This window comes from Anopheles gambiae, chromosome 2 (assembly GCF_943734735.2).
Source record: "Anopheles gambiae chromosome 2, idAnoGambNW_F1_1, whole genome shotgun sequence".
In the NCBI taxonomy this organism is placed as follows: Eukaryota; Metazoa; Arthropoda; class Insecta; order Diptera; family Culicidae; genus Anopheles; species Anopheles gambiae.
The window spans coordinates 30,681,516-30,701,678 of record NC_064601.1 but is presented as its reverse complement, the minus strand read 5'-3'; the positions used below and the strand labels follow the sequence as shown (position 1 = coordinate 30,701,678).

Sequence of the window (20,163 nt, the reverse complement as noted above, 5' to 3'; positions counted from 1 at the left end):
CTTCCCCAAAGTCATCCAGCGTGAACGCTAATCGAAATTTTTGACACGACCCGTGGATCTCTGCATCGTGCTGTCGCATCGTGGCGCAGGCTAGCTCGAGGACTATCACGGACAGCCCTGCCTCGATACGTGATATCGGACCTATGCCCGTCCCGCACGGTCTGAGATTATAAATTTATTGCATTGGACAATCGGCTCCTATCGACCTCTCCAGCCGCCGTCCTTGTCGGTTCGTCCTGTTCGTCGTCGACGCTTCGGGCAGGCCGAACAAAACCATGCTTGGAGCGTTATGTTTTTGTTCCGCCGCGTGCAGGCGGCACTGAAGGATCCGGGTACCACTTTGGGTCACTTTAATCGTTTTTCGACGACAAAACTTTGTCACCTGCTGGGAATTGCTGCTTTCGGCAGCGGCCAATCGAAAAAAACGAAGGTAGAAAGTGAGAGTGAAATTCAATCAACGGTGTTAGTAACAAAGAAAGAAAATAAAAGGAAACACTCTACCAGCAGCTAAAAGAAATTTGTCAATCTCGAAGGTTCTGACCTAATCCGAGGTCCGAAAACTTTGGCGTGTGCGATAATAAAATATCTATTAGGATCGGAGCGCTACGGTTAAGCTTCCGCGTCATCGGCAATTGAGTTATTGCTGCGTTGCTGCCCCGCCATAGCGATACCCACCACCCACAAAAGGGAGAGGGTGAGCTGTTTTTTGCACATTTGGAGCTAGCGAAGAAGCACGCACACCGGAACGGCTGAATACAATTTTGGGCTTTAGGCGCACCGGTTCGGCCCAGTAAAGCGAAAGCTTATGTTTAAACGGTTTTTTATTAGCTTTTGGCGACGAAGAGAAGGACGTAATCTTGAAATAATTTCCCAGCCCAACTTGAAGGGCGTGCAGGGTACACGTTCGCGGGTTGAGATTGCACCCAGCGCACCCAACCCAAATATTCGTTGGAAAATGAAAAATAAAAAAAAAATACCTGTCGCATCATTAACCACGATCGGACAACGATCGGCTTGTAGCAGAGCCGGTGGAAATATTTACTGTGCTATTTTCTTGGAATAAAATTTCCAAACAGCTTGATAAAAGATAGCTCTGGGAATGGAGTGTGTTTGATGTAATGCTAGAAATGCGAACGCATCACATTAACGAGCACCGGAACCAGCACCCCACTGCCAGACAAGTTCGGAGAAATCCAGCTCCGCTTGCTGCTGCTGCAACAAACGGAGTGGTTCTAGGCCGGTATCGCCCACTAATGGGCTTGGCGATCGATGGCATGATTGGCTTACCCACGGGCAAAAACCAACCAAGTTGGCAAAGCCGGCAACGAAAATAAAGGAATAATTATTCAGAGAATTATATTGATACATCAACTAACATGCATGATTAAAATTTTCCAATAAATCTGATGGATTGGTTGGCTTGGTATCGATGCATCATAAAATTAATTTAAAAAATACCCATATACATGAAATGTACTTTATATATACATATGTATTTCAGCATAGTTTCACAATCAAACATACACTCCAAACGTATTAATATTTAAATATTAAACGAGCTCCATTATTTAAACACTTTAACGAGAAACTCAAATGCCAGCAGTAGCTGTTGTGAAAACGCTGACACACCAATGCTTCCAAAAACTCATTTCGATTCAGCACATTTCAATAGAAACGTTGCTTTGGTTAGCATTTCTCAAGCAATAATTTATTCATACATGCTAGAGCTCCAGTCTGCCTGGTTAGGTGAACGTGAAATCCAACCCAATCTCGGCTCACCAACCAACCGACTCTCCACCAACCGGTGAGCAAGAAAAATCGTAAACCAATCAATTTCGTGCTCCGTGCTCTCATCGAAAAAGTCACCCCGTCGTAACCCGATGATCCATAATGAAATCGACAACACAGAGTTTGAAGCAGAGCTGAAACTTGTTCTGCTTTTCGTTCGAAAGATGAGCATAGCAATCGGAATGATAAAACAAAGAAGAAACACACACACACTCATCCCCAGGGGATAATGGGTCCTCGAGGCGAGCCACAATCTTGCCCTCACCTCTTCAACCGGTAACGCGTAACCTGGTAAGATCGCATCATACAAGAAACTGCACTTAACTAGTTACGCTTAGGAGAAGAAAAACGCGCAACAAACGCTTCCAGCGCACGGTGCTTTTCTTCCAAAAATAAAGCGATCTTCACATGCCGCTCGGTGCGCACTTGTAGAAGAGACGCCGCACCCCATTGCACTCCCATTCCTACCTACCGGTGCCGGAAGAAAAACAAGGATCCCCATTAACAATCGCATTTCAAGGGGTACGCAAATTTGTCCTCCCAACAAGGTACCAATTTCGAGCGCGCGCTGAATCTTTACAATTCTTCTGCCCCCTTCCCTATGCTCATCCCATTGCCAAAAGCCAATAGCACAGTGGGTGGTTGTGAATGTGTATATTCGTGGCTGTGTGTGCGTGTATGAAAACCATGGGGAACTTTTAAACACCACATTATCCCGTATTTTCTCTGCCAAAGGCAATCTTGTTCTCAGCGTTCCGTACTTTCCTGAGCAGCACAAAAGGAAGCTGTAGAGAGAAGGGCAAAGTAGTCGCTTGAAATGGTGCCAGCAAGCGCGAAAGAGACAGGAGAGCAGAAAGAAGGCTATGAAAAACGAAAAGCATACGATCGCCTGTTTAAAGCGGAAAGCGTTACAAATTTTACGTTGACTGACTTTTAGCCGTTTCCGAGCAACGGAGCCGGTGGAAGGTGCTTTGCTGGCAGCTGTGGAATGAGACCGCTCGAAACCATATCGAGCTGATGGTGAACGTGGGAACCGCCACAGTTTCCGCGAACGGTATCCGGCGTGCTCCCCCTCCAACACACGAATGCTATGCAGCGACGGTTGGAAAGACACACCGCACAAGGACATTCTGTCGTGTCTCTGAACCGCTCTGTCCCTCTTCACCTTATCTTGCTCAACATTTGACGGTTTGACTCTATTTCTCTCTCTCTCTCTCTCTCTCTCTCTCTCTCACTCTCTCTCTATCTTTATCTTCTTATTCCTCAAAACCCTCGAATGATCCCCAATCTGCATTCGGTTTCTGCCCACTGAGCGTTAACTCAATATGCTTAATGTACGAATAAAAGCAATAACGCTTCAAGCGCATTAATATTACAGCAAGAAAGCACTCACCGTCTCGCCCTCGCCGAAAGCCCCCCCCCCCCCCCCTGTCGGGATCGTGCTTTCGTCTTCTTTGGGCCTTCCTGCCGAATCGAGACCGATCCAATTTCCCTACCGAAGGGCACCGAAAGGAAACCATTGCTCCCGGGACGTAATAACCCTCACCCTCCCATTAGCACCATCATCGACATCATCGTCACCGTTTAGCACGGGACGGGCGACGAGACTCCGGCGCGGAAAGGGTTGGCTGGCGAACGGGACAACTGAATGGGAATTAGGGTAACTCCTTCACGACTGCCAGGACGCTAACCCAAGATATTCTGCCACACGGTTTCTTCCGGCCTGCCGGCTGCCTACCACTTCAATCAAGCACCGGGCAAAACACTCCCGCCCCCCCCCCCCCCCCTCACCCACTCACAAGACAGGGGGCAGGGGACGGGTAGTGTGCGCTGTGTGCTAACGATGTGATTTCTTCCCGCTTGGAACGTATTCACCGTGGCATTCGATGAACGTTCGATGAACGGTTCCGAGCTGACGGGCAGCTGGGGAAAGCCTGTTGCGAAAGTTTACCATTCACTTTGCTCTTTAAGAAATAATTGAGCCCATTATGATACACATTTGGGTGGGAACGTGCTATAAATATGCACCCCAAGCGGATAGCCCGTGTTGCTTACGGTGTGGGAAAGGTTAGCAGGCTGGCACTCAGACTGGGGTGCTATGAGTGTAATTTTCAGCTAATATGACGGTACTTTTGGAGATTTCTGTTAATTTGATTACTGCTTTCATGACGTTCGTTAGTTTAGCAAAAGTTTTTGCAACTCGATCAAATTATTCGCTTCATCAACATGTCAACAGTCATTCGTAAAATTCTCCTTTTTCTTTCTGCCATGTGAGCATTATTCTCACCAAACTCTCTCAAATGCACTTTACGCTCTAGATTACGCTCTACCCTGTTTCTATTCGTTGCTAAGGTGAATATTGCCTTCTTGCTCTATTGTTGTTCATCTTTGTCCCAATTGATTTGGAGCACAGTTTTTGAAATGATTCAAATAACCAAATGGTTTTCTGAACAACCATAAATGTTAAGTCATGGTACAATGTCTGATGATATGTGTTATACACTAAAACAAATTAAAACACGTTTAAATGCACTAAAATTAAAAATAAATTTGCTTTAAAAAATGTAGTTTTTATTATTTTTTATCTTTTTTTATACGACTCAGATTACAATATCATTAAGGTTCTTCATTCATCAAACCATACCCCCATTTTGGCATTTAAATGGACCGGGATGAGTGTGAATTTTTTCAACCCCCCCAAACAACACATAATCCGCCCGGGCGCAAACAATCTCAGGCTAGCTTTGCCGCTCTGTGTCATGCAATCCGAGCTGCTGAAAAATCAACACCAACATTCATTGTGACATTTCAAATCAACCCTGAGCTGAAAGGCAGGGCCAGAATAAACTATCCCGTACATACGCTCCGTCGTGCACATGCTCCCGATTGCATTAAAAACAAACAGATGATGGTTTATCCGTACATGCAGGGCGAGCGTATGGTATACACTGATCCTCTCCGTTTTCGCCTCTCTGTGTCGGAACAGCTTGCTTGCTTCGTGTGTTCCGTGTGTTTGGCTTAGCACTTTGCACTGAATAAAACAGGATGACAGCTACACTAATCCTTACACCGTACCGACATTCTGCAACATTCGCAACGTGTACAAATGTCAACCTGTCCGAAGCTTAATTCTGCGCGTTTTTTCGGCACGTTTTATAGTTTCCGCTACTTTTTCATTTTTATTGAATATCAAAGTATGTAGTTTACCTTGCAAAATGATATAGCGTAATTTTTCAACAATAAATTAAGATATACGTTAGAAAGTATAGCCATCCAGCATCACCTAAAGCAATGTTGTAGTAGACAAATTCGCATAGTGTCGAACATTTCAGCCCAACCACAGCGCTGAAACCATTCGTGCTTGATACATTCTAATGAAATTCGCATCAATCATCCCGACTGCAGTCTGGACTGGAATGCAGATAACACCGGAAAAGCTCAATACGCTGCGCCCATCCTCACACAGTGGTTCCACACTTTACCGTTCGCCGAGCAGCGAAACGACGATGAGGTTCGCATGCACAATTGTACACTAAATCCGCTAGCTCAATCAATCAATCAAACTTGGCCACTTCACAGCCCTGCCGGTGTATTGTCACGGGGTTCTTTCAACGGGCGGTGCGCGTTTCCCGACTCGATGGAGACGCCCAGTCCATCACGAAAAATCACCCGTACAGAGCTGGGAAAGCATCGCCTTGCTGAAAATTGACGCCTCAAAAGAACGCACCATCCGCGAGCGTTTCGTTCAATTTTTTGCAGTACAGTGCGTACCGGTGAACGGTCATAAATCTTTAGAGTTTCGGCAGACAATGGTCTGCAACTTCAAGCTGCTCGGTCAAACAGCGTGGTAGAATGTGGCGCCATTTAACAGTTCGCTAAAACGAGCTATTGTGAGACGGCTATAGAGTGTCATTGCTATCCGTTATGGCATCTCAATACGTTGGCTTTCGTCTGGGGCAGGGGCACTCGCAAAGCAGTGGCATTAAATATTCTCTTTCAAATTTTCACGAAAGCTTTGCGTCGGGGACGCGAGGATGAGGAGCTATCGTCGGAGTGAAGCGAATTTGATTACAGAGTTCCAGTTTTCTTCTTCTCACGTTTTTCTGTGCAAATTGACTTATTACGGCTCACAGTCTGCCGTATGTTAAAGACATTTTGTGCTTTAAAATGATAAAACAGATGCATTCACGGTGAGAAAAAGCTGTTAAAGAGAGTTTGATTAAATAACGCAAATATCATATCTTTTATTTATTACGCTTTGAGTTGACTGCATAAACGAAGGCAGTTTAATGCACAAAAACGAGTTAACGCATTTGAAGCAAACTATTAAATTGTATTATCCTTCTACAATCTTTTATAAAATACAACACTACTTTTCCTCAACATCCATCTTTAAAGATGAATAGAAAATCAATGTTTCCGTACGGTTTCGATGTTCATTCCCTTCTGTAACGACGCTCCAAACCTGCATTCAGACCACTAGAGACCAGCAATAGATACGCGGCTCAACAAGCAGTAAGCTTTTTTTTTTTTTGCCAAACTATGTCGTCCAAACATCAAAAGCCCAAAATCCTCTTACGAATAAGAAAGCACCCGAAAGGGTCCTTAAGGGACTTCGAACACGAATGGTAGGTATCAAATGTCAGCACACTCCGGTACCGATCATCGAGCGGGGGAATGCAATGACTTCCCAGGGCGCATAACTGCGGTTTGCCGCCGATTTGCCATTCCATTTGCAGCCACTACTTCCAGCCCGCAGCGCTAGGGTTTTGTTCGCGTTCAATACATTCGGTTCAGAGTTCGGTGGCCGGGGCACGCAATGGGACAGGGTAACTTTTTCATTTTCCTTAAGCGCTTGCACAATCTCGAACCCCAGCACAACCACGTCGATCGAACCTCATGGAACGCACGTGAAACGACACAGAAAGCTTAAAGCTTTCTCGGCCCAGGCGATTTGTCGTCTGGTTGGCTATGTTTTGTTTAAAGCACTCATGCACATAAACTGCTGTTTGCTGTTTCGATTTTCGTCTGCAGTTATGGTTTGGGGAATCAATACTTTCACTTCTCTGTTTCTGAGTTCGATTGCTTTCGAGTGGTCATGAGTTTGATATGCTTGCTTTCTCTTTTAATTTTAAACTAATAAATTATGTTTTAGTTCTCTAACGAGTTTTTATTGTTGAAGTTTAATTTCAAAACCATCATTTGTCTTTCACTTCTTGTTTCTATTTGCAATTGTCTACAAAAATGTGAACCGGAAGCATTGTTTCGCCTCAACACGTCCCTTAAACACATACACACACGCTGCCACTGGAGCTTCTTCTTCGATTCGTTCCACCACCTGCATGTCTTTGTTAACAGATTAAAATAAACAGCTGCTAACATTCAACGACACTCGCGTCGAATGCATTCGGAAATGGCTGCAAGCCGGTATCACTTGTCACACTATTGCCATTGCAAGCGGTAACTCCTTTCTTCTGCGCGGTAAGCTTTTACCACGGGTTGGAAAGTTCAACCCGGCACAAGCAGCACCACACAAAGAGCCATCCATTTGTCTCTATCGTCCCATCTCCGGCTGCCTTGAGTTCATTTTACAAAACGACAAACCGTTCGCTTTATAAACGTAATTGCAACCCTCCGGTTCTTGGGTGCCATTGCCAGTAAATGTGGCGGTACTCGACTGCCACACAACACGAACGGCAACAATGCGGCAGAAAAAAAAATACAACTCCACCTTTGACATCGGACACAGAAGCCACTCGAGCGGAGTGTCAAACGAAATGTCCCTTTTTTGTCAATTCATGTCTGTCTGCGCTGTGCCTTTCTTTCAATGCTAAGGAAGCTGGTGGGCAACAGAGCCGGTGTGCCAGTGCCATTGGTAGGGCACACAAAATGGATTGGGTGTGCCCCGGTGGGTGCCCGAATACGACCTCAACGAACAGGGGACCACATGCATGACGCCCTGTACTTTCGTTGCATTGTTTTAAGATGCACATTGTCTTTCATACTCCGACACACACACACACCTCGTCCATTTGCCACTTACATGGGAAATGAAAGCCCCGTAACAGCGGGCGGTCAGCCGGACAGACGAACGGTTCAAAGTCAACGTGAAATAAGAGAATCATTTCATTACAACTTTGCCAAAGCTGGCGAGCACTCCCAAACCACCGTTCCCTGGCATGATCAAGCAGAAAAGCTTCCCGAGCAGACGCGCCCGGATAGGCACACAATAGAACACGGCCAACCCAACCGCTGCCCTCGCCCCCCCAGCTGCCCGAACGGGTTACACAGCGTGGGAAAACTTTCACCCATCCAACCAACCGAACATGGATTTAGTTTCGATAATGGTTGTTTTCCCGGTGTCTGTTTTACTCGCTGAGCGCCTCGTAACACGGTGCTGAAGTCCTGCAGCTTACCCGTTGTTGTTGTTGTGTTTGTCCGTTTCCTTTCAGCAACAAAAACTTCTTCAAGTTTTCGCTTTGTTTTAACAACGTTCCCCTCCATTTCCCAGCTCCAGCTGCATCTCTTCTTGCGGAACCCAATCGCACACTCGACCGCTGCACCGGTTGAAAGCGATGCGGAAGCGTAGTGGATGTGGTCCGTCATGCACTTTGGTTTGGATTTGTAATTTAAGAAGTTTTTTTAAGAAGCCTGTACAAGGAAATGGCTCCGGGGAAGCAAATTAATACAGCCATCGTGCAAGCTGCATTCCTGCGCACGGTGTGCTACTTACGATGGTGTTCACAAGTAGCACAGAATCCTGTGCGATGATGGTCGGTGGTAAATGTCGGAAGAGTCAAAAGGTGCAGCGAAAAGTTGTTCAGCCGAGCTCGATGCATCTCAACATGTCCAGCATTCGCCACGACGAAGAGGGCATGAACCGGTAGCTTTATAGCTGGCTTCGGCAAGCCAACCACCGATGGGCGGGTTTAGTGGTTTTACTGGAAATGAGCTTCGCCGAGGTCAGCCGCACGTTGTGCAGTTGTGTTAGAGAGTATCTTCAATCAACTTCCTTTCAGGGATGTACTTGTTTTCTAGTTATTTTCGATGTTTTGCAGTCTTAATACCTAGTGCAAAACGATTTAAGAAACAACTTGCTTCTTGATGTGGCAAACATTGGGTAAATAAATTATTTTAATTCGAAACATTTGTTGTATGAGAGAAAACAAAGCCCCAACCAAGTTCACCGAACGAGATCCAGGTTTTCTTTATTTAAATAATTACTTATGCTCCACAAATGTTATTGCCACTTTAACGCTGCACTTTCCATCTCCGAACGATCTTAAAGGGTTCTACGGCCAGCAGAGATGGAGAAAAAAACTAGAACATGGTACGTATGGAAAGGATATTTATAAAGCAACCGTTGTGTACGTAAGCGCACTGTAGCATGATTTGTTCTGCTGGGTTTAAGGTTATTTCCATCCGTTCGAGTCACTCGGATGCCCAAGGACGCAGGGTCGTCCTTGCAGCTGAACAAAGACACTGTACCTTTGTTCTGTGTTGTTCGCACCGTTGCTGGCCAAGGACAATTGTTCCGTTAATGTTAATATAAAGCGAAGAGTGAACATACTGAGGTGTAATTTAACTTGTTTTTTTTTTTGTCTAATTTATTACTGATGTTCAAAGACAACAAAGGAGGTCTAAATGGAATGTCGCTTTTTTGTATATTTAATATACAGTAGTGTTTTGCCTTCAAAAAAAGGATACAAATTGTCGATTTTTCTTGGATTTACCCGAACTGACGAAACGTTAATTGCACTTTCAATAATAGTACCCAATAGCAACTTCGTTTAGAAGCGTGCGCAATCAAAGAAGGACACAACGCTAAGACGAAAACGGACATCGTGCGGCAGCTTGTGTACGATGAATAAGGCCGTTCTGGCATCTACAGCATCTTGGCGTTATTAAACAACAATCAGGGTATCGAAAGAAAGCTGCGTTCCGAATGGACCTGAGCGATAAGAAGCTCCAAATGAGGCTGAAAATTAAGACCGAGGGATAAGTCGCTACATTGGCCGGGAGGTCGATGCAGCCGGTCAAACAGTGAAAATAGTACCTGAGAAACATAAAGAAGCATGCAAAGAAGAAATAGCGTCCACTGGTTTTGTAGCAGCAATCACCGACGTCTAAACTCAATGCGATTATGTTAGGCCAATTTCGGCGGAATTTCCATATGACACCCTAGTCCGCAAACCGGTTTAACATCTCCCAGCTGCGTCGCATCGAAGTTTTCTGAACCAACATTATGCAATAGCTCTACTCCAACAATTTTGTCGGAAAAACTGAGGAATTGATAAAAAATCTAAGGTTAATCTTAACAATTACCTACACACATGTCTTTGTCTACACACATGTCTTTGTCCGCCTTGGGGAAAATTCCTGATAACTAACGAAAGGCAGCTCGCAAGATCGTAAAAGCGTAAATGTGTTTTTGCATTTTTTCTTCAATAATTTCCTTTCAAGAGGTGTTCATAGAAAGAAATGATCTCTTTTAGTTTTGTGTTCTACAGCTAGCCGATAACTCACAATACTGTCGACGTTTGGCGCCGTTTTTGAACTTCTACCACCATTCACACTTTCCAGCGGGAGATTTTAGCTTTTTGTTTGTGGTCCACAGCTTGAACTTCAAACCTTAACCGAACCGACACAACCTTCACCCCGCCAGACACCCTCGTAGGGGTGGGTGAGATAGTGAACGAAGGGGAAGGAGGGGACAACATGCAACAACGAAATGCGGGCGTATCTGTATGTATGCATGTAAAATGAAACCTATCATCGATTACCATCAATAAAACAAACTAAAAATAGCAAAGCAGCGAGGCAAACGAACGGATGAACGTGTATGTGTGTGTGTGTGTGTGCCGCCCGGAGTGTTTGTGGAGGAATGAATTCATTGTACCGCCCAACCATTGGCGGCAGTTTTTCTCCGTTTCCATCGACGTTTGCCCCGTTTGCCTCCTTCATCGCTTCTTTCCATTGCTATTTCTGCTCGCAGCAGAATTTTCTCATTCTTTACAGCCCCCTCTCACTAATAACAAGACTTGTGTTTGCCTAGCTTTGGTGGCCACTGGCTGGCTGGCTGGCTGGGGGTGAATCGGGTCGTCAAGAGGATCGGATTTGCTTTCGGTTTCCTCATGTTGGAACCTTTCCCCCAGAACAGCGCGCGTTGGATTGCATCACCGGTTCGGTAGTAGTGTCATACCTGAAAGCGGGTTAGAAATTTCTTATCGATGGCACACGCCTACCTTCCCGTTCCCTTTTTCCTTCACCCATTTCCACTCCCCTGGACAAACGCCCTTTCGGAAGCCGAAGCCGAAGTGAACGAGCTCACGGCGGGTTTTGGGTGGGGTTCATCCATTCGACCCGTTTACCTTGGACTTTATGGGGACGTAATTACATGCCACACACACAAACAGACCCTCACATTCTGTACCAGGTCAGGTATGGGCCGTATCGCGTGGGCTGGGGTGCCGGGCGGGCACATGGTAAGATAAACACACCCGCAACTACCATGATTCATCGACTCCGGCCAAATTACACGCGCGATCGGGACGAGATTTCAACGCCTTGCCACTGTGTGTTCAATCATCAGAGGAAAATATTTGGCAAGAAAATATGTTACTGCAACGATGGATAGAATGTTGTTTTTTCTTCCTTATTATTATTTTGTTGGTCAGAGGTTTCCTCATGCTCATTTCATCATGCTCCAACATTCATCCCCCGCCCCCCATTTTCCGGTAGATGATACAATGTTACTGACTGACGTCATGCTGTGCGGAGGACAATGTGCATATGTCCTGCCATTCACAGGTGTGCACAGGACGAAGATTCCATTGTGTCTGTTTGGCGATCCTTCTCGGAATGTGTGTTCTTTTAGGGCTGCTGGGTTGAGCTTCATTGCATACCAGTGCGTCTCTCGTCGGTCCTGTCGCATCGCAAACCCGTTGTAAATCGTTCTTCCTTCCACTATTCCTCGGCCACCAAGGATGGAAGCAAGCGTACGCCCTAGCCTACTGGTGAAATCCAGCCAGCCAGTGGGATTACCCATTTGCGAAAGCATGTCTCTCAAATGGATTGAAACCGAGACAGCTCGAGATGTAATCGAACCGAGAGGGCAGGCAAGCGTGTGTGCTGACAATCCTCGCCCTGTGTGGACTCAAGGACACCACGCTCCTACAATCATCGTGGAGACGTGGGGAAGACATATTTCCTACCGAACGTACCTGGTGCTTGAAGATTGCTTGCAGCCACACCACCCCACCAGCTCAGAGATGGTACCCCTACTCGCCGTCGCTGAATGGCACTCACAGCTACGGTCACGAGGGACTTTCGCTTCAGCAGTACTTCGATCAGCCAGAACCGGCACAGGTGTAGGTCGTAGGCCCAGCAAGGATGTTTTTCTTTTTCCCTGTTAGCGTAGGGCTTTTGCTTGACACTTTACTTCTGGAAACACAAAGCACAAAAACACTCACACACGGACGCACACACCGATCGTACACGGACGCACAGTTACTGGTAGGGGAGCAGCGCATGAATCATGCTATTCAGCAAATTTCGAACGAACCTGTGATTGCGACACCAATCGGAAGAGAATAGAAATCAATCACCTTTTTTTTTGGCGATGAAAGTCACCGTTCCCTACTCGGTTCCCTTTAACACTGCACTCTTAGTGAGACGGTACAAGCTGTTCAAGATCTTAAAGAGTAGTTGGACAAGATTTTGGAATTGTGTATTACTGGTAACTTTCGTCCAATTTTTTTTATGGTAAAATAGATCTATTCAACTTCACGCATTTTTCACGACGTCCTTTTTAATTTTACTTTAGATTTTTGTATTTTTTTAACAGCTTTAACACTGTTTAACACACAATTTGTGGTGCAAATCTCCCGCAAGCATCAAATAAACAAGTGATGAGCGGCCGTGTCAAAACAACCCCTGTCGCTGCAGTGCACACCTCACGGCGTATCCCATAGCAACAAGTACCGAAACGGTCAGCCTGAAACACTGCGGCACAATTGCTTGCAGCAATCGTCTGCTAGCCAGGCCCGCACCACTGGCAACCTTTCATCATTTCCACCGCATAGATGTCAATATGCGATTGCATATTTATCTTTCCGGTTTGATTTGATTCGGCCGCGCTCGATTGCTCCTTTTTGGCCAGACCAGAATGTGGAGCCGTAGAGCGTACGGCCAGAAGGTTTCGCCGCGACCAGACCAGATCCAGAGCTGCAGGTCACCATCGATCCAGTCCAGAGTCCAGAGCGATCGATAGGCAATATCGTAAAAAAGCAGAACCACACACAGGCCGATCCCGACTGTGTTTGCAGAGAAAATATTTATCTGTTGTGCGCGAAAAGGGAAAATGCGCGCAAAAATCGCACACTCCCTCGCCCACTGTTTGGACGTTTGTGGGCCAGCCTGAGCCAGGAGATGTATTTATTTGCAGCAGCACCAAGAATAGACACAAGCACACGCACACACGCACACCGATGAGCTCGATCGTTCGATAGAGGCGGCGTTGTAGTAAGATCGAAGGAGTTTTCGGGACGATAGTTTAGACACTGCCGCGATGGCCAAGGTTCGGCCGTGCTTGTAACAAACGCCGGACAAGTTCAATGTTTTCTTTTTGTTCGCCCTCTCCCTCTCTCCTCACCAATCCCTTTTTCAGTGGTGGTTAGCGGGCTGGGTGGGATGGATTTGGAACGGCCAGGCGGTAGGGGCAACACACCAACAACACAACACAACGGGTGATAAAAGAAACCTCCCATCCATCCCCCCCTCACATGTAACACTGACATGGGGAACACGTAGTAAATTTTGATTATTTACACAACCGCGGCAAAGACAGAGGATGGAGAACAAACCCCCTTCCACTTTACCCTCCGTTTTCTCCCTCCCTCACCGGAGCTGGAATGAAGAAGCTGGTCGCGCACGAAATAATCTCGCCTCCGCCGGCACCGCCGTGCTCCGGGCGGGCGGAGTGCAAATTAGCACCGAGTTTGGCGATTTCGAGCCGGGGCCGGGGTCTTTTACGTTTGAATCTTCGAGTCCGATCCCAAAGGTTTCCAACAGTCGTCCACGGGCTGGCACACACACACACACACAAACAAGCACACACACACGCGCGCGCGCTCACACACAACACGTCCGGATGGTCCGACGTTCACGGATTGAATGGGCACGGACCGACGACTTCGACTGACTGACTGCCGGAGAGCCCCGAACTCAAACCCGAGCTCGAACTTAGTAGCCTCAGCATCTTCCGCTGCCGGGGCAACGTACCAGCGGCGGGGTAGTCTGCTGGTTGCTTGCGCGTAAACAGGGCAGGGTAGCAAGCGGGAGAGGAAAAATATGCATCTCATCGAATTTCATCGAAAGCTCAGCGACGCGCCACCCGAACAGCACACGACGCGTGGAGAAAAACATCGCGCGAGAGGGGAGAACGCTTTGAGAACTTGCAGGAATAGATCCATCCTAACCATCGCGAGTTTCGGAAGTAGGAGCATTAATAAAAAACGAACGGAAATTAAGTTTGTTAACATTAATTTACACAAAAAATTGTTTAGTTTAAAGCCGAATCACTCTGCGCCATGCGGTAAGCGTTTTAAGCGTTTCACCACGTGGTTGTCGAAGCGTTTCGCGGATTTTCCGAGATCTACTCTTGTTGCTATAGAACTTCTGTAGTAAATTAAATCTGTAATACTTAGTAACAATATCTGCGAAACACCAAACACAAAAAGCGTTACCAATTTCCAAAGGCGTTTGGAGTTGGCATTAGACCAATTATTAAGCCGACATTTTGTTGCGGGCGTTCAGTTATTTTTACTTAGTCACAACACACCCCTCAACAGAGATGCAATTAGTTAATACAACCGCATGGAACTGATTTCAAGGGGCAATTGCAAACAAATGGTTTTATTAAACCTGTTTGCACCGTTCTTTGAACATCTTCCTACCCGCAGCATTCAGCTCTCTCTCTCTCTCTCTCTCTCTCTCTCTCTCTCTCTCTCTCTCACCCACCACCTAGCACGAACGTGAAGCTTATCTTGTGTTATCATTATTATCACTTCACCTACCCCTCCAAAATACACTAACGCACACACACACACTTAAAACAGAAAAAAACTGAAGGCCTAAACCCAACCAGCAAAACCGAAGCTATTGTAAAACTTTCCTGTGTGCCAAAGCGAGAGAGCATGTCTTCTTTCTCTAGATTTTGGACGGCACAACGCCGATCGTGTGGCCTATGAACGAAAAACGGGAGAAGGGGAAACCGATATCCTTCGAGTGACACACACGCATGCATCTGCATGCGTATTCCGCTGAACCGAGACTACACATCTCTCTCGATCTCCCATGATTTTTCTGCTATCGCGCTCATCCGGGTGTTAGGCATCCTCAGTCTGTCCAGAACTTTCACTGTGGAAGGATGTGTTGGAGTGATGTGTGATTTCTTGTGCCCCGTACTTTGCTCGTTTACGTTTTGTGCCGTGTTCCTTCTTCTTCAATTATGGAATGATTTATCCTTGTAAATTTCTAAGGTAAGTTTCTTGTGTGTGCTTGAATGTGTACATTAAACTAACGCCTGTTGTCTAAAAAGTTACAGTGCACGCGCATGTTAATCGACGGTTGCCAACATCCCGCAAAACGATCGACGGAAGGAAAACGGTGTCCGGTTTTAAAATATAAAGGTAAGCGTTTCTATAATCTTATGTGCAAAATATTGTTTAGTTTGTTTTTTTCTTATAAAAAAAACATGGATTAATTATTGGTTAATTTTCATCGACAGATTTCATCACAGCTCTTTCGTAGAAGAGCGCACTTCAAGGACGCCTAGGATACGGCTAAACATGCGCAGCACCAGTCCGTGACGTCATTTCCAGACAGGCGCCGGCTGAACACGCGCAGCACCAGTCGAGGATATCCTAGCGCAAAGGGTAGAAGGAAGAACGAGAGGAAGGGTAACAGAAAGCAACCGCAGCATTTGGAAGGGGTGAAGCATCCTGCCGTATACAGAGTGTGAGTGTGCCAAAACGCATGCGGAAAGAGTAACACCAATAAATAGCATGCGAAAGTGTGCATAAAGCAAAACGAAAAAGCGTCACTACTACAACCAGCAATCCGAAAATATAAGGGGAGGGATAAATACAAATGTATGCGTGAGCAGGACCAGCAATCCAAGCATTTGAATGTGTGCGTCGGTTTGTGCCGTGCTGAAAGTTTTTACTTTAGCTGCTGCTAGTGTAAAAACTTAAGGAAAGCTTAAAGTAAAAAATATTTACACGGGGCGCCTTCGGAAATTGTTGGCTGGGAAGCGGCAAGCGCAACAAAAAAAACGCAAACAAGGAAGACAACAGGTTGCCTCCGCTTGGCCATGTCCAGCTGGGCCGACTCACAGTCCGCCCAAACGAAAACGCCGCAGCAGTTCGGTTCTGCTACCTCCCCCACTTTTTTGTGTGTGTTCCGAACTCGGGTTGTTTACATTTTCCCAAGCATCTGGCGGCGAGATTGTTCTCCACTCGATGCGGTTGGAAGATTTTATCTCCGGCTGCGGGTGGGCTGGTGGGTGGTGCTTTTTTTTGTTTGTTGTTGAACGAGTTTCATCTAACAGTGCAAGCGGTAAGAGTAAGGTGCAGGTGTGTGGGGTAAAAACGCAAAACCTCATCGATCTCTCACGTGCGTGCGTGAGTGAGTGAGCATTGAGCAAGCAATTTGAAACGATTCCCCCACTGCTCCACACAACCCCAACCGCCCTCAATCACATCCCTTCCCTTTTATACAGCAACTACATGATATGCAAGTGTGAGAGAAGCAAATTTAGAATTACTCAGCCATGCTCTTGAATTTCCCGATCGGATTACTGGGGCCGCATGGGGAGAAGAGGGCAAGTAGGGGGACAGAATTTTTGGATAACCTGTTGGACCTGTTGGTGGGATCGATGCAACAGCCGACAATACCAACAAAAAAAGAATCTGCCCCAATCAATCACAAACCCGAGTGAAAGTGTTCCGACTCGGTCTGTGCCAGTGTGCAGGAAAACATCGCACAGAGAAAGTGCACACGACGACGAAGTTTCCTTTTCGTTGGCGGCGTTTGCGCACTTTGTGGGTGAGCTTTCGGGGAGGGGAGGGGGGGGGGGAGATTCTCTACTAATGCGTTGCGAAAGGGGAATGTTTGCCTTTCGAAAGCTTAACACCAAAAGCTTGTACCTTCTTTTATCAGAACAAATCGGGCTTCAAGGAGATGTTACGAACAATTTGTATTAATTTAATTATTTTATCCATTTTAAAACGATCGATCATTCTCAAATCGTACGATTTTTTAGCTAAAAATAGAAAAGTTCGATTGGTAGATAAAAACGAGAAATGTTTTCACAAAAACCATCCTCATTCAACGTGAGCAACCACGAACTTGACCGGATTTCCGCGTGTCTTTGTGACGTCATCGCATAATTCACAAGTGCATTCCAGAAGCAGCAGCAGCAGCATGTGGCAATCTCTACATCGTAAACCGTACCAGACCTGTTTCTGTTTGCATCTATTTGCTAGTTAAAAATAAGACAAAAAACGACATTATTCTCGCTTCCTGCCTCGGTGAGCTGTCGATTGAGTGAATGGGTAAATCATGCGCGCAGTATCCTCTGCATTGCATTTCCTGTGCGTTTGTGTGGCTTGGTGTGCTATTCCAACGGCCACGCTGCCATGGTTCGCTGATCAGTTTACAACCAGAAGCTAATGTATCGCTCGTAACGCTGTTTTACGATTTCAGGCACATAAGGGACACGAGTTGCTATTTTCGTGTCCGTAGTATTGATAATGCTACCAACAGTAGATGAAGGCAGCCCTGCGAAGAAGATGATTATTGCGGGATGATCCTATGGGACACATTGAACAGTCAACGGCGTCTACGGTGGTCTCTTTTGAATGCCGCCAATATCTCTATTCTGGAGCGTCCTAGACTATAGTCTACGACTGCCGCAACAACGAGGTGTTTTTTTTTTTTTTTTTTTGAATAACCGGTCCTAACGAAAAGGCATTCCAACCCTGTGTTGGCAGAGGGTCGGTAAAACACGATCGTAATTTTTTACCAGGCTAGTGTTAATCAACGTTACACGCACAACTGGTTCGGCACAACCGTCTTCTATCTTCGGCGCTCAGCTGGCGTAACGTGTCGAGTGTCGCATATGTTCTCGTCTGCTATTAATGTCGTGCTCCCTATATAGTGCCTGTTTCGGGGACATTTGACCATGACCCTCACTAAACACTGGGAACAATTCAATCTTTGAGCTGTGCTTTAGTCTTAGTCCACGTCTGCTATCATGATAATAGTTGTTTTAGTTTAAAAAAAAAGACGAAACAAATCAACATAACGTTATTATTATTCCGTACTTTATTCGCTGTTACTTCTAACGACGGGTATACAAACGAGTTAGCGGATGCCTGTGAGGAGATAAGATGATACGTGCACAATTTCTAATACGATACATTTAAAGACTCATTTACAAATAAACCCTTTGCTGCGTGCCTCCACTACCTGCCATCGTCTTCCTCTTCTTCGCTTGTTTCACCAGCTGGTTCCGTACTACCCGTTACCAGACCCTTCTCCTGGATCGCCGCCGCAACCGCTGTCTCGAGGATGAAATTGTCCTGCAAGGCACGTCCTGCTGCTGGCCAGCTTGGTCCTGGCTCGACCGGATCACGCACCACCCGGATAGCTTGCGGTTGGGATGACGATGTCGATGGTACCGTGGACGGGCCGGCCATGTCGTCCGTTCGGGGAGCAGCAGCAGCAGCGGTCACTGCAGGCAGCAAACCTCTTGCACTGATGGCCATGCGAACCGCTTCATCCTCAAACAGTTCGTCATCGTTCGCGGCCGCCGGTTGCTGGGCGCTGTTCGGATTGTTTCGACGCTCGAAGAAGACCAGGTACCGTTCCAGCACCATGTTCAGTATGTTGTCATCGATGCAGGCAGCGATTTGACTTTCCTGCCAGCTGCGCAGATCGTTCGCGAGCTGCTCGCGCCGATTGATGTGCTCCAGCGAGCTGGACGAGGTGCTTGCCATCGGCATGGCAACGTCCCGCTCGCCCAGGGCCCGCGAATGGGAGCTCAGCCCCTGGAAGGACAGCAGGCGGGGCCGTTTGTTCAGCATCGTTTCTACGCAGCTCGTACGATGGTCGTTCGCAGTGGTACCGTCCGTCAAATCATCGCCCCTCGGTCCACTCATGTTCAGTGGCACATTTTAGTACGCGTACGCGCAGGTAGCTGTAAAACACAACATGCTAAAGTTAATGCACTGTACTGGGAAACGGCACGGTAGCACCACAAACCTTGTGAAAACTAGCCTTGCTTTGTTTTTGTTTTGTGCTCTTGTTTTCACAATTTTCCAACCAAATCGATTGAAAACAATGCGCAATTGTCAAACTTCGGCTGAGACGTCAATGTTCGGGCTGTTACGTCTGTCAACGCCCAAGCAACATTTTCGCTTGACGACGCATGTAACGCATGCAACGATATATAACGCATGGTAGGGTAACTGTACCAGTTTTCGGAAGTGTACCTATTTTCGGCAGAGTAGCTAAAAGCGTGAAATTCTGCACAAATGTGGTAAACAATTTCACAAAACACAATTTTGTAGTGAAAGTGTAATTATTTGATATTCACATACGAAGTTTCACACCATTTCATTTCGTATTTTTCAAAATATCAAATAAATTGTGCTTTTTTTCGGCAGCTTTGCTGTCAGCCAATGGTTCGGCAGGTTTTGTGATTAAGAGAATCAGAACAGTAAAACAATGAAAAAGTGGTGTATAATAAAGATTTTATGCTTATTTAATTTATTCTAACTTTTCGGAATTTTAAAATCACGATAATCAAGTTATTTTTCACTTTAAATGCTGCCGAAAATAGGTACACAATAAATGTTCATTTTTGACAGCTCAATGTAGTGGGCTCCTGCCGAAACTCGGAACAATAACACACTTTGAATTTGGCTGAATATTCCTTTTAAAATTGATCAGAACACTACAATGCGTATGTCGATACATAATATGACCTTTCTTGTACCAAATATCACCAATTTTACGACAAAAAATGCACTAACTTAAGAGAAAAATAAATATTTTTAAGCCAATTCGCACCGTACGCTATAACCATCAAACTGTCAATGGCTGCTCTGTTTAAACGTCGCATCAAAATGGCTGTCAAAACGGGCCAAAATAAGCAACATAAAATTATTAATTAAAGTGCTTTTTAACATCAGTATTAGGAAAGTAAGAGTGTAAAATTGCTTTAAACATTTTTTGTACATATTTACATAGATAATAACATTTTCTGACCCGTATTCGCACTGCCGAACACATAGGAACACAACCTGC

The 20,163-nt window shown here is 45.9% G+C and overlaps 2 protein-coding genes and 1 long non-coding RNA gene across 8 annotated transcripts in view; 1 reads left to right on the top strand and 2 right to left on the bottom strand.

Annotated features, from left to right (window-relative positions):
* The window catches only part of LOC1272957 (adenylate cyclase type 6), a 78,074-nt gene extending 64,087 nt beyond the window's left edge, over positions 1–13,987 (bottom strand). For 4 of the 6 annotated variants that reach the window (XM_061663385.1, XM_061663388.1, XM_061663390.1 and 1 more), the window contains exons 1-2: positions 13,691–13,987; positions 12,012–12,352 (exon numbers count right to left, since the gene is read on the bottom strand). The gene's annotated coding sequence lies outside the window, so the exon portion shown is untranslated. Of the gene's footprint in view, positions 1–12,011; positions 12,353–13,667 lie in introns of all 6 variants that reach the window. The other 2 variants (XM_061663386.1, XM_061663387.1) reach the window with 2 other exon arrangements.
* A 972-nt stretch (positions 13,988–14,959) lies between these two features.
* Positions 14,960–16,094, top strand: LOC133391471 (uncharacterized). The gene is made up of 3 exons (XR_009764969.1): positions 14,960–15,329; positions 15,389–15,479; positions 15,578–16,094. It is a non-coding gene; the product is annotated as an uncharacterized LOC133391471 (long non-coding RNA).
* A 2,060-nt stretch (positions 16,095–18,154) lies between these two features.
* Positions 18,155–19,259, bottom strand: LOC11175940 (uncharacterized). Its single transcript, XM_003436298.2, has 2 exons — positions 19,117–19,259; positions 18,155–19,051 (listed from the first exon to the last, which is right to left on the bottom strand). Exon 2 carries the CDS (start codon positions 19,011–19,013, stop codon positions 18,318–18,320), a length of 696 nt encoding a protein of 231 aa, XP_003436346.1. The 5' UTR covers positions 19,014–19,051; positions 19,117–19,259; the 3' UTR covers positions 18,155–18,317.
* Between the last annotated feature and the right edge of the window lie 904 nt (positions 19,260–20,163).

Excerpts from the sequence above, each read along its gene's own strand:
- LOC11175940 (XM_003436298.2), bottom strand. The coding sequence starts at position 19,013 with ATGAGTGGACCGAGGGGCGATGATTTGACGGACGGTACCACTGCGAAC.